The sequence below is a fragment of the Neolamprologus multifasciatus genome, chromosome 9 (genome assembly GCF_963576455.1).
Source record: "Neolamprologus multifasciatus chromosome 9, fNeoMul1.2, whole genome shotgun sequence".
Classification (NCBI taxonomy): Eukaryota; Metazoa; Chordata; class Actinopteri; order Cichliformes; family Cichlidae; genus Neolamprologus; species Neolamprologus multifasciatus.
In genome coordinates, this window is record NC_140447.1 from 29,968,030 (window position 1) to 29,982,719 (window position 14,690).

Genomic DNA, 14,690 nt, shown 5'->3' on the forward strand with positions numbered 1-14,690 from the left:
TATTTTTTGACGGTGCAAAACGTTTCGTGGACATACAGCACTGCACTTCAGAGTCACACTGCTAGCGATTGATGCAGCGATTCTGTACTGTACAGGAGAGATGTCACGGAGGAGATCGTCTGCAGCGATCAGGACGCAGGACACAATGTGACATAAAAAAAAAATAAGCAAGCAAACTTGCACTAAAAAATCCGCGAAACAGCGAGGTGAAATGTGAACCGCATTATAGCGAGGGACCGCTGTAATTTTAAAGGTAAGTCACAACATACCCTTCTTAAATACTAATGTATAGAAACCGTTACCAGCAATTGTTTATTTTTTGTGTGGCTTTTTTCACGGTTCGTTAACATGCTGTGTAGGTGTGTACTTGACTAGCTGATATCGACATAACGGGGAAACATCTGGTTTGACTATTGTTCACCTGTAGTTTGAATGCTGAACATTTGCCTGTTTAAATCATAAGACCAGTCACTATACAGAGATGTGCTTCTGAATGTGGACGATGTGTCTTCTGCTGCAGTTCTGCTTATGTTGAGTGATGTAAACAACTGATCGATTTAAACTCTTTAAACGTCAAAATTGATCATTAGATTTTTTTTATGACACAACAGTGGTGAGTGTTCCCACCTTCTGCTTTTTGTAACTTAACGCGATCTTTCCGTTTTCGAGTTTTGGACATCAATTTTGGAGTATATCTTCGCAGTAGCGATTGACCGCAAAGTAAAGCTACCGGAAATGTACAACCCCACATCCGGTCTCAAACCAGGAAGTTAGCATTTTCTCGTGCACAGGGTCAATGTCTCTCAGTGAGCACCACCGTGTGTCTCAGGAACTTTACCTGACAGGCTGAACTGAGGGCGTCAGGGGCAACGGACCCTGGGCGCTGCGTCATCACGCAGTGGGCGGAGCTGCGTGCCACCGCGGAAGCCACCCCGTCATCAGCCTGTCTTTCTCTCCTCAAGAGAAAACTTTGATTCTTCTTCCTTTCTCTCCCTTTTTTCAGCCCACCCGCTTCGTTTGGACCCTCGAGGCCTCGGCTCTGTCATCCCGGTCAAAATGCTCTCACAGAGGTTAGTGACGTAAAACAAAGCTCGTGCACAGCTTTCTCTACGGCGTCCGCGCTGTTAAAAAGTGACGTAAGTGTAGCGAGGGACGCGAAGCAGCGATAAACAGCGATTTGTGATGGTCCTTTCTCTGTTATGACTTCAGTGGTGTGTAAATGAAGAGTGACTAGTTAACCAGGCCCACAGAGGGCGGGGGTCTGTTTCCACGAAGGGCGTGTCTGCAGGAAATAAAGACAGAGAGCAAATCAGGAGGCCTCACACAGATAAACACCAAAGTTAAGTTATGACAGCTACACAGGCTAGTTCAGAAACCTCTACGCAGTTTACACTCCTATAAGGTCAAAATGACCACTACGAAGTGTTTCACATGCACAATACCACATAATAATAATAATAAAAGCAGAAACATTATCAGTTAAAATGTTTGATTTTAAAAAGACGCTAGTTCTTCTTTTCATCCTCCTCTGTCACTCTTTGCATGTCCTCCTTCACCACATCCATGAACTTCCTCTAACTTCCTCTTTTCCATCCTTTCTCCCCATCTTTGTCCAAACATTCATCCTGAGCTGTGTCTCTAATTACTAATCATAACTAGTCCCATTCATCCGGCTCACTCCCAGTGAGAATCTGAGCATCTTCAACTCCTCTTTCCCTCGTTTTTGTCAGCACCACTGTCTCAGAACCACAGATCATAACAGGTCTCAATACCATTTTACAAAACTTCCCTTTTGTGACTCTCATCTTCACCTTCATCCTGCCTTCTTCTTCAGCTCTAAGGTTGCTGTCTGTTACACGACTTGAGTGTAACACGAAGAGTAAAAAACAGTGAGACTTCCTAGTTATAAATACAGTGGGAAATTAACTTAATTCTAATCTTTTAACTAAAGATGTAAAATCTGTAAGAAGACGACTGAGAAAGACCAACAATATAAGTAAGACTTCAGAGAATGTTTTTGATGAAGAGAGCTGAAGGCCCTCGGGCACGTCCTTCGACAGCTGAGCGGCACAGATGAAACCAAACAGAGTCGGGGTTTCTTCTACACACAGGTTAGGTCAGAGTCAAAGAAAGAATCAGTATTGTTATCAAGTTCTTTTTAAATTCCTTTGTCAGAAGAGTTGTGAACCTTTTGTTATGTCAGTCATTGATGCACAGATTGTTGCTAATCCAGGTAACACAGACTCACAGGACAGTTATCTCACATGATAACTGTCCTGTGACCCAATCTAACAATAATAAAGATCTTTGAATGTTCTCTTATTTTTAAAATTGTATTTTAATCTCATAGAGATTACATTTAAAAAAAAGATGTTCAGAAAGTGGACATGCAGTAATGAGCTATAAATGTGACCAAGCTGCAGAGAGTCACGCTCCTCTCATGGGGGGGCGGTAACAGTCTGATCAGCTGTTCGGGATCTAAACTGCTCACACGCCCGGCCTGAAATAGAGCAGGTTGGTGTGTGTGCCTGTAACAGGACTTTGGTAATTTTTCTGTGTCGTCATCGTGCTCGCTTCAGGTTTCTGCTGCTGCGATCGGCCGCGTCCTTCACGAGGAGGTCGTTCTGCACGGGAGGAGCGTTGCAGCAGGGCAAGCAGGGAAAGGCACCTGACATGATCGAGGGTAAGAAAGCAAACGCACTTCCTGTTTCACATCACCTGATTGAACAGCAAGAACACAGCAGGGCAAAGAGTGAAGTAACACATGTCAAATCAGAGCTATGATGGAACAGTTTACATACATGAAGCTAATATCAACACAATGCAAATGTCATGTAATATGATGATTATCACATCTATCATGAGTTCCTGTTGCCACCAGGTGGCGTTATGCCATTTTAGAGGTCTCCACACTCTTAGCTGACGTTTGTGGCAGATTAGATATTTATACGTCTGAGTTAAAGTAAATTCTTGTGTTGTGATGAAACATCAACATTTATGATGACACAACAAACCTTCAATGCGAACTCAAAAGTTTCTCAATTCTGCATTTGGGAGGTTTTTACATTGAAGTCACCAAAATTTATTATTTTTATGGATCAATACATTTAAATTTAATGACCTAGTTGAGCTTAAAATTATATTGTGAACAGAGCAGGACAACATGTATTAGGCCCAAGTATTCAGAGTTTGTTTCAAGTCTATTCTATTCTATTCTAAATCAATAGAGTAACATTTAGGAATAAGTGCGCAGAGGAAAGTAAAAGCTGTTTGTAACCACAAAGGTTCACACAATTATGTAAAAATGAAAATCTGCCTCAAGGCCTGGAAAACCTTTAAAGATAAAAAGCTTCAGTTTCTTTCAGGTTTTCTCAGAGAAGCTTTGTTGTTCATCCTGGGATGTTGGATTTGTGTACCTGGTTTCATAGGCTGCGTTCACACTGCAGGCGAAAGCGCATCAAATCCGATTTTTTTGACCCTATGCGACCCATATCCGATCATGCTATGACAGTGTGAACGGCACAAATCCGATATTTTCAAATCCGATCTGGGTCACTTTCGTATGTGGTGCTGAATCCGATACATATCCGATGTTTCAGAAAGCTGCTGTTTGATGGTCAAGTCGCATTAAATCCGTCTTTTACGTCACTGACACAAGACAGACGCCAATTATCAGCCGGAGAAGACATCGCGAACGCTTCCTGCCCATCCAGTGAAACTGTTGGGAACAACGTTGGAGAAACGTGAACATTTTATTTGTACTGTATAATCTGCAGATTCTGACAGAAATCTGCAGCTATCCTTTGAAGCAGCGCTCCTCTAAAACAGCAATAAGGATCATTATTAGGTTATTTACATTTTTATGTAAATAACAAAATAACTTAAAGCAAAAATTGGGAAACGTAAAATCCGAAGTCTTTATATTAAGGTCCACCAGTCAAACAATACTGTTGCTCTGGGTCTAAACAGAGCGCGTTGTGTGACGTCTTCTTTTGACATCTTCACACTAGAGCGCGTTTGCTGTCGCATTTTATTTGTAGTGTGAACGAGCAGACAAAAAAATCAGATTTGATCAAAAAATCTGATTTGAGCATCAAGACCTGCAGAGTGAACGTAGCCATAAAGGTTGATGAGAGATAGTGCTGGGACACCATGAATATTTTCACTGGTTTTCAAGCATGTTAAGTGTGATGTACTTGTGTAAATGATAATAATAAACAAAGCAAGGCCCTAAATATGACCTGCTGTATCCTTAGTGGAACCAAGTCTCTGCTGTATTCAGGACAGAAGAGTTTTCACTTTGTACATTTGAGTTTATTCTGGTCTCCTCATGAGTCCGTCGTCCTCTGAGCCCCGTGTGTTTAATCCTTTGTGTTTCTCCACAGGAAATCCACAGTTTCATGTGTCAAATGGTGCGTGTTGGTAAACCAAGATGAATCACAACTATCTGAACTGACGAGCTTATTAATTATCTTCTAATTTACTCTAATTACATTTTAACTCCTCCCTGCATGTTTCCCCAACACTGTCTGCTAACTGAAGTTTCAGCTTCTGCTGTTCAGCCTTTTCATAGAGCTGCATTTTACGTTCAAAGACGTCTCCTCTGGCAGAAACAAACCTTCCTGTAGCAGGAAATCTCTCGTCTTCTTCCCTCTGTGGCACTCAGTTTCAGTTGTATGTTTTCTTGCTGTTCAGATGTTGCTGAGCTGCAAGTCTCAGATCACATTGTAAATAAATGTGCTATATTTAATGGCAGCCTCGAAACTCCAGTGTTCAGATCTTTCATACATCTGCTTCGTCTTCTGTTTTCAGTGCGAAACAGGCTGAGAGAAATCGTGGGAGCTTCCACAAACTGGAGGTAACTGGCGTGACTCACAGTTCAAAATCATCTTTATTTACCTCCTGCTGTCTGAAATGAGCTGTTTTAGCTCCTCCCCCTTTAAGCCACCTACAGCTTAATGCCTTAGATGAGCATATTATTGTCATTGTCTCTCTGTGACATCATACAGACCCAACAGTAGAAAAAAACTGTCAAAAACATGCGTTTTTACACACAGACTGACCTCATTTTATAAATGTTGTGGTTAATGGTTTACTTTAAATCTTAGTATGAATCCATTTCTGGTGAAACAAATCTGTTTGTGACTCTCTGCCTGTAGAAGAATCGGCAGCTGGTCTCTCCTTAAACATCACAGCATCCTTAATAATTTCTCAGCAAATGTTAAAAGCCGCCATCCAGTCAGCAGCCTTTGAATGCAGTAATAAATTGTGCTTTGATTGTTACGTTTTGGCAAGATTATCAAAAAAGATATTTTTGGTCATTTTGCTGTCACAGAGTTACTTTTGAGCAGTTTGTTCATTTGTGAAAACCTGTCTGACTGGATACTTGAGATTTAGGTTTGTTCTGTTGTTACCTTCGGTCGTTCAGTTTTGTCAGACAGCCCTAGTACTGTTAGAGGTTCCACAGGGTTCTGCTCTCGGACCCCAGATATTTTATATTTACGTGCCAACAATCGGTTGAATAATTATTTTAAAAAATCCTGAGCATCAGATGTTATTTCATTGCAGATGACACACATATATATTAGGGGTGCAACGACACACAAAATTCACGGTTCGGTTCGATACAAAAAAATGTTCATGCCTTTTTAATTTGTCATTTATTAAAATTATAAATATATATTTGAACTCAAACGTACATTTTTTTTAATTTAATGTTGCTGAAACAACAACGTAATATAAATCTATCTGATCGAGGAATCACTCATCTTTGGAAAAGAGATTTTATTACAGAGAAATGTCTCTTTCCAAAATAAAAGCTATACTATACGCTTCTTCTGGGCTATATTCTCAGCAGCATATTAAACATATCAGGTCCCCATAAGGAGAATCATGTGCTAACGGCTGTCTAAATGACTCGGGTAAAGTTTGTAGCATGCGTGCTTGTTGTTTTTGTCTGCTTCCACTTGTCTTTGCACGAGGATGATGTCGGAGTAAATGTGCAGTCATATTCGTTGTGTTCCCACTAGTGCTGTCAGCGTTAATCTGAAATGACGTTAACGCCACAACACAGCAAATCTCCGTTAACGAGCTACCGCGGCTCGCCCCCTGCGTGGGGCTGGACGGCCAACACGTTAACGAGCTAACTGCGCTAACACACTAGTTCCCACCCATGTAATTGAGCATTGCGTGGCACATCCGACATACTGTTTTACTTTAGTCCATGACGCGCTTACCTTCAGGGTCATACGTCACATGAAAACCAAAATAGGTCCAAACGCCAGATCTGAATGAGGGTGGGGGAGGTTCAATTTGCCATGTTGCAACGAGCTTAGCTTCTGTCTCGCTAGCTTGCCCTGCGCTCAGTGAATCTGTGTTCGACTACTCCGCCTAGGCTGCACTGTCGAGCGCAGATCCACTGAGCGCTCAACACAGACAGCACCGTCAGAAGGAAAGTTGATAAAATAAATTAAAAATTTGTATTGTTTGATACATACTGTATCGAACGGTTCAATATCGATACGAGTATCGTTGCACCCCTAATAAACATGACTCCCATGTTGTTCCTCTCTCGTCTCATGTTACTCCTGTAATTTTATCAGATATTAAATCTGCTGTAGAATCGTCTTTTTTCTGGTAAAGACACTTTGGAGAAAAAAAGGTCGGTCATTTTTATCTGAAGGAATTTTGAGAAAAAAAGTAAATAATGTGTTGATTTCCTGTCTGTTAGATTACTGTTGTTCACTTTTCAGTACATAATTGTTAAAGCTTTTAGCTTCCACACACCTAAATCCAACCCTCACCTTCAGTATTTCTGACTGAAGTCTTAAAAATAAAGCTGACTGAGCTTATTTATCAGCAGTTAGATGACACATTTTTGCTGATACTGTAATTACAGGACTTTTATTGCTTTTTTTTGCTTAATAAATATTATAAAAGATAAATCTAAAAAAAAAGTAATCAATAATAATAATACCAATGAAATATATTTACATGAACAAATCCAGGGAGTCTATTTTTAACATGTTATATTTAGTGACGCGGTCTCGTTCTCGTCTGCAGCGACCATCAGCAGGCCATGGCGGAGCGTGTCTCACTGTCATCCATGTTGGCCAAATCTCAGAACGAACTTCCTGCCAAGAGGATGAAGGACAGCTACCTGGAGGTCCACCTGCCCCTGGGCTCTGAGCCACAGCTCAGGGAGAAGTATCTGACCTTCCACAACACCGTCAGGTAAACACACAGAAAGAGACAGTGAAGTGAGTGAACCAACAGTACGTTTACCATGAAAGGAAAATCAAAGAGCTACATCACAGTCTGATAAATCCATGTCTCCGCCATGTGAATGGTGACGGGTTCAGTTACATTCTTTGTATTGGGTAAGCAACAACCTCCAGAGCCAAAAGCTGCACTTCCCTTAATGACCACTGGAGGCAGGCTCCAAAAAGGAGTCAGTCCCCAAAAGGCCCCTGTGTTAAAGTGTCTGTTTACAGTAGAAACAAACTTGTTTACAGCATGCTGCAAAACGTCATAGCTACTGTACTGACTGCTTTTATGACTCGCCTGTTTAAATGCTAGAACCCTGTGTTTGTGCGCAGTCATCACAGCAGCCTGCTCTCTGAGTAAATGTGGTCCAGTACGTCTGTGCTTCAGTTTTGACCTTCTAACTGTTTTCTGTCTCGTTTCAGGTTTGGCAGAATCCTGGAGGACCTGGACAGTTTAGCAGGTACGCAGCAGATTAGATGATGGGGAACTTCACTCATTCAAGCACTAATTACACAGTTAGGTTCATTTAATCTTGGGCGCTGAAATATGGACAGGAAGTGTAGACTCTCAGCTTTTATTTGAGGGTATCCCCATTCAAACTGGATGAAATTGTTACAGGAGTGTTAAAATCTACAGTTCGGTACATCCTGTGAAAGAAAGAAAGCACTGCTGAACTCAGCAACGCCAAAAGACCTGGACGTCCAGCCATCGAAGTGAACGATACTCTCCAGGAGGTCTACCAAGTCTACCATAAAGAGAAGCGGGTGTGAAAGTAAATACTCGGGGTTCACTGCAAAGCGAAAGCCAGTCATAATCCTCAAGAATAGGGAGGCTAGATTGGGCTGGACAGGACAGAAGGGGCCGAATCAATGCTGATGTGTTCAGAGACGAACTGTCTGCTCAAACCCAGCTGAACGCAGTCAAACCGATTGGGCGGCGTTTCATAATACAGATGGACAATGACCCCAAACATATAGCTAAAGCAGCCCACTCCTGAATGGACCAGTCAGTCTGATCATGTATTTCAGTTGATGAAGATTAAGCTTTGGACAGAAAGACCCACAAACCAACCTGGCAGAGCATTAACCAGGAGGAAACCAGCATCTGATGATGTCCATGAGCTCAATACCTCAGGCTGTGATCACCAGCACAGGGTTTTCAACTAAGTGTTAGAAATTAACGTTTTGTTTTGAGTTATTTAAGTTGAAAGGATTCAACCCACTGGATTAAAGCTGAAAGTCTGCATGTGGGTCATTTCAAATTCACTGTGGTAATGTAGAGAATCAAAGTTAGAAAAAGGTTTTCTCTGTCCAAATATTTATGGACCTAACTGTCATTTCTCCTCTTCTTTCTTCCTCAGTCCTCATCTCTTACTCTCACACCTACAACTCTGAACTAAAGAGGTCTCCTCTGTCTATTGTCACTGCCCTGGTGGACAAAATCGGTAAGTCTCTCAGGTACAGGGTACAATAAACCACTTTGGTTTGTTTACCACTAATATCTTTGTGTGTGTGCTTGGTCAGACATGAGGCAGCACGTCATCTACCCCGACTGCGACATCAAGTTCACAGGTCATGTGACGTGGGTGGGGAAGTCGTCCATTGAAGCCAAGATCCACATGTCACAGGTGGGCGTGCCTAACCTGCTTACTCGACTATATGCAATATATACAAAGAGAGTAATTCAACGAAGAGTCTTAACCCTGTTTATGCTTTGCTGGTGGTGTAAATTAAAACCAGATGTTTGTCTCTCCTGCAGTACCGTGACGGAGCGTACGCCTCCGTTCTGGATGCTACATTCGTCATGGTGGCCCGAGACCCAGGAAACAAGAGGTATTACAGCATCACTACAGTGCCAGTGCTTTTATTTTGAAAAAACAAGAGTTTAGAGAATCCCAATTCTAGATGTATCCCAGGGCCCTTTTTTTTGGAAAATCTGACATAGTTGTGATCAACAGAACCAAAAGTCATTTTATTTGCCTACGAAACACATTTTGGGGGTTAATAGGATCAGAGTTACTCTGAAAGTAGCGTTCTAGTTTCAATGTTGCAGAGGCTGTTAGTGACATAGATCTGATCGACTCTCTGAGTATCTTACCTCACAGAGATTTCAGAGTTATGATTAATAACGATGAGGGGCTCTCAGCCCAGCCCAGCACTGTAATCTGGATTCTGTCCTCTGCTCGTGTGCTGCCTCAGGAGATTTTGCATTATTCCAGATCCCTCAGGTCATCTGGATCCGGTCTTTTATCAGCTCCCAGAGTCAGAACCAGACACGGAGAAGCTGCATTCAGCTTTTATGCTCCTTATATCTGGAACAAACTCCCAGAAAGCCTCAGATCAGCTGAAACACTCAGTTTATTTAAATCCAGCTTGAAGACTCACCTGTTCTCAGCTGCATTTGAATAAAACACTAAATCCACACTTAAGCTTAAATTTCAAAACTTACATTTTAACTACTGATTTTATCTACTGTTCTGATTTTATCTGTTTTGATTTTTGATTTTATATACAGTTTTGTTTGTTTGTTTGTTTGTTTTTTTGTTAGTTAGTTTGCTTGTTTTAATCAATTTTAAATCATGCTTTTTATTTGTTTTTGTTTCTAATGTCTCTGAAAAGCACTTTGAATCACCTTGTTGTTGAATTGTGCTATACAAATAAACTTGCCTTGCCTTATTCCATTTGTTTGTTTTGGCTCTCTGCATCGAGAAAGTGTTTTCATCGAGGACTAATTATGTGCAGGGAAATCATTTTATTTCTCATTTCCTGTGCAGATTTATTTTTGCAGAGCTTTGCTTCTCAGTCCTAAAAGTGGCACGGTAAACTCATGGATGTGTTTCTGCTTCTTTTCCCTTTTCAGGGCAGCGTTTGTAAATCCACTGACGCCTGAAGGACCCGAGGAAGAACGACTCTTGCAGGAAGGCGAAGGTGAGAGCCGATGAAACAATCGCAGCTTTTACGAAGAGCTTAGTCTTTGCACGCTGATCTTTACGCTCACTCTCCCCCAGCTAACAAATCCCGCCGCGTGGAGCTGAGCACTGCGTCGCTGCTGAAGGTCGCTCCCACACAAGACGAGAGGACGGTCGTTCACGGCCTTTTCCTCAACACCCTGGACACCAAGTACGACTGAAACATCACAGGATATTATGAGGATGTTGTATTTGCTTCATATATTAAGATGCACTCGGTTAAATCTCTGTGGATGTTTCTTTTGCAGCACGGTCAGTTTCCGCAGCAGAATTCTGCCCTCAAACTCAGTGTGGATGGAAGATGCCAAACTGAAAGGACTGGAGATCTGCCATCCTCAGGTGAGGATTACACTGAGGTTCATTTTAGGCTGTGAATATATGCAAGGTGTGATTGAAAAGCCAGTTCACGTAATGTATTTCTGATCACTTTCCCACTGAAGATCATCTTCTCGTGCACCTCTAACTTGAATTCAGCCTTTTAAGTCTTCCCTGAGATTTAACTGGAGCCTCTGGAGCTGTTTGTACCAAAGCAAGACAATCCGAGTCCACCCGATGTGCTGCTCTGTCATAGCCGGAGACTCGACTCCACAATGTTCCTCCACATGAAAGACGGCTTATTTTGATCAACAGAAGTTTGACGTTTGAAGTTTGTGGAGAAAATAAAGAGTGTACAGAGCAAAGCTGAACTCGGGAACACGACTTTTAAGGATTCATGCTGGGAGCTGTGTAGACCAGAGGAGACGGTCTTGAAGGGGAGATTCCTAAAGCTTTTTGTAATCACACCTTGTATATATATGAACTGTTTACTTGGATATTTCCTTGAGTTGTGTTTCTTTTTTTCCTAAATACCAGCAGCTACGTTTACATGGGGAAAATGGATCTTTTGTGGTTTCCAGTTTCATGGTTTCCTAAATTATTTCAGCTGGAAAACTTAAAAAACCTGTTTCTGTGTTTGCGTTGACCAGGAGAGGAACATCTTTAACAGGATATTTGGAGGTTTTCTGATGAGGAAAGCTTACGAGCTCGGCTGGGCCAACGCCTGCTCCTACGGGTGAGACATTTAGACTAAGGGTGACTTTAAAGGGTTAAAGAAACGTTAAAGAATAACTGCTGTAATTGTCGTTGGTCCTTGCCGTGTGTTGCAGGGGTTGTCGGCCGAGTCTGGTGGCTGTCGATGATATCCTCTTCCAGAAACCTGTGGAGATTGGATCTTTGCTGATGCTCTCATCGCAGGTCAGAGCGTCTTCTTTATAGGTGGACTACCTGTATGGCTTTCAGAGTTAGTTAGAGACCAGCCAATGGAAAAAAGGGAGGAGTTAGATTAAAAAAGTAAAATATTTCACTTGGAGCTGATGGAGACAAAAATGGAGCTAAAGTAAAGTGATTGTCCTTTAAGTAAGAATGTAAGATGATGTTTTAGTTGCTAACTTTTTACACCTACAGCACTCTTTGTAAAAAATGATATCATAGGAACTAGATGTTTTTTTACATGTGTTTTTGTGACTGAGATTAGACCAAGAATGAAGATGTTTTGAACTGAATTATTGGAGGTCACCTCTACTGCTCCATATTGGACTTTGCTAGAGAAGCTTTGGATGATTCAAAGTTCAAAATAATCCTGATTTTTCTGATATTTCTTATCACTGTTATGCTGATGATATTCAGTTGTACGTTTCTTTTATGCTCGAGGATTTATCTAAGCTTCGGCGTCTGAATGATTGCTTAGATTCGATCAAACGTTGGATGGCTGCAAATTTCCTCCAACTCAACGATGGGAAAACCGAAGTCCTCGTATGCGCCCCTGATAGGTTTCTATCTCAGAGTGAAAGCCCTCGGTCCTCTCTCACTCTGTGTTAAATCCTCTATCAGGAATTTAGGCGTCACCTTTGACGCGACTCTCACGTTAGATGGCCATGTGAAATCTCTGGTTCGGTCTTGTTTTTATCATTTAAGAAATGTGGCTAAGTTAAGCCCGATTTTATCTCGCTCTGAATTGGAGATTGCTAAACATGCATTTATTTCCTCACGCTTGGATTATTGTAATTCGCTGTTTATGTGTCTAAGAAAAAAAGTTCTCTGGATCGTCTGCAGGTTGTGCAAAACGCTGCAGCTAAGCTTTTGACAAAATCCTCCAAGTACTCACATGTGACACCGTTGTTATCTCAGTTACACTGGCTTCCTGTTAAAGTCCATTTTAAGATCCTGATCTTGATCTTTGATCTGCTACAGCCCGATGTCCCAGCAGGTCTTTGAGGTCATCTGATCAGGGCTTACTTGCTATAAAAAATACTTAGAGGAGGACTAAGGGTTTTTTTTTCAAAGATTTATTTATTGCTTTTCCAACAACATTTTAACCAACAGGAAGAGAGAGTTGGAGGACTAAGGGTGATAGAGCTTTTGCCACTGTGGCCCCGAGACTGTGGAACTCTCTCCCCCAAACATTAAGAACTGTGGACTGAGTAGCTGTTTTTAAAAAAACAACTCAAAACACCTTTTTAAAACTGCTTTTGGTTAATTTTTTGCCTGTTTTATTTTCTCTTTTTAAATCTTTTTTTATGACTTGTAATCTTATGTGCAGCACTTTGTGATTCTGTCTTGAAAGGTGCTATATAAATAAAAAATTATTTATTTATTTATTTATTTACACCTTAGAGCAGCCTCTCAGTTAATCCTGTCTCTAAAACTGGCCTTTTTAGCCCCGCCTCCTTTAATCTAACTTTCCTCTGATTGGCTAAACAAGAATTAAGCGACACGTTTCTCTGTCCACCTTTAATATGAGCATCCACCACTGGAACAGGAGACACGAGACAAAGAATAAGGAAAATAAATACACGAACAGGATAAATGAGGTTTTTATGTCTTTTTTGTGCTTCGGCTGTTTGTGTCTTTGTTTTTCAGGTGTGTTACACTCAGGGGACGTACATCCAGGTCAGAGTTCACAGCGAGGTGTTCGACCCGCTGACCCGACAGCACAACACCACCAACATCTTCCACTTCACCTTCACTTCAGACCGCGACGTCCCCAACATCATGCCCAAGACTTATGGAGGTGAGCCGGTGCAGACAGGAAACAGTTAAAAAAATCAATCTGATTTATATACATGTCAGTAAGTTCCTTTCAAAATAAATCAAATAAACTTCCACGTTCAGTGCCGAAAGAAATCAACTATTAAAAAGGTTGTTAAATGTTCATTTAGCTGCTGGTTGTTATGATCACGCGTTCGTTGATCGGCACTTCTCGCTTTGCCTCACTCTTTTCTACTGAGACGTTTACTGTGTTACGTTTTAAAAACTAGAAATAGTAGCTGTTTTAGCAGCGTTTTCAGCTTTTTTTTAGGTTTCCATGACAACCTGTTGCAATTTTATTACTCACTGGGTGCAGCGTATGCTGGCAGGTTAATCTACAGGTGACCCATGATGTTAGCTCCTCCACAGCCACTGAATAACAGCCAAACTTTAAATCCTGCACATAGAGTTAAAAATGCTGCAGAGTTTCACATCAGATGAAACACCTGCTCATCCTACAAGCAGGTGAAACTGCCAGCTTTCAGAGTAAACGTGATGTTTATCCTCTGACTTCTGTATTCAAAGATCAAACTGAAAGGAAGGAGAACAGCTGTGTGTACTGATGTGGATGTTTTGTGCGTCTGACAGAGTCGATGCTGTACCTGGACGGAAAGAGACACTTTGACCAAACCGTGGCGTGCTGAGACGTCAAACTCACGACCTGCTGAAGCCTTTCAGCATCCAAATGCCGAGCTCCAAGTGTTTCAGTGAGAATAATGAATGAATGCGGTTCTGACATGTTTTATATCACGGTTTCTGAATTTTGAAGAGCCCACACAGGCTGTTTGAATCTTGTTGCTTCAGTCGATCTGGAGGTTTACAAATTGGTGTGTTTGGCGCACTACAGCAGAAGATGCTTTCCCCCCCCATGTTTCTCTATTTTATACTCTTATCATTTTTCCCAGTTGTATGAGTCAGTGTTACAGCCTCTCAACTGTAGAAAATGAGGTAAACACTCCAGCCCTTCTCATCATAACTTCATCCACTTCCGACTCCTCGGTGTTACGATACAGCATGTTACATTTTTATATCTCACTGTTGCTTACACGAACAAACAGCTTTTCTTTTTTACACTTTATTCTGATGCTGCTGCAAAAAGAACAAGGGTGTCAATTATCTGGCCTTAACTGGTGTATTTACTCGAATGCAATAAAAAAGTTTTATTTATCTCGGTGTTACAGTTGTTCCTGTGTGTTTGTTTTTATCTCATTCTGTACAGCTGATGCTTGATCACTGGTTAATTTTGCCACGTAAATATGAGAAACCAGCAGCTTTGCCTTGTTAACACACAGCAGCGCTTCTTATTTTGACATGTTTAACCTCTTGGTTTGCAGTAAATAATGTTTGTGACAATGGCCTGATGTATATTACTTACCAACGTTTCGGTAAA

The 14,690-nt window shown here is 41.4% G+C and overlaps 1 protein-coding gene across 2 annotated transcripts; it reads left to right on the plus strand.

Annotated features, from left to right (window-relative positions):
- Positions 1-888: 888 nt before the first annotated feature.
- On the plus strand, positions 889-14,467 carry acot9.1 (acyl-CoA thioesterase 9, tandem duplicate 1). 2 transcript variants are annotated; one of them, XM_085171944.1, is made up of 16 exons: positions 889-1,070; positions 2,580-2,683; positions 4,386-4,412; positions 4,813-4,858; positions 7,063-7,233; positions 7,689-7,726; positions 8,627-8,710; positions 8,790-8,893; positions 9,025-9,098; positions 10,126-10,193; positions 10,274-10,385; positions 10,483-10,573; positions 11,200-11,285; positions 11,380-11,467; positions 13,133-13,283; positions 13,889-14,467. In XM_085171944.1, exons 1-16 carry the CDS (start codon positions 1,057-1,059, stop codon positions 13,942-13,944), a joined length of 1,314 nt encoding a protein of 437 aa, XP_085028070.1. In that variant the 5' UTR covers positions 889-1,056; the 3' UTR covers positions 13,945-14,467. The 2 variants fall into 2 exon arrangements, with proteins under 2 accessions (XP_085028070.1, XP_085028071.1); XM_085171945.1 differs by lacking the exon at positions 4,386-4,412.
- The last annotated feature ends 223 nt before the right edge of the window (positions 14,468-14,690 follow it).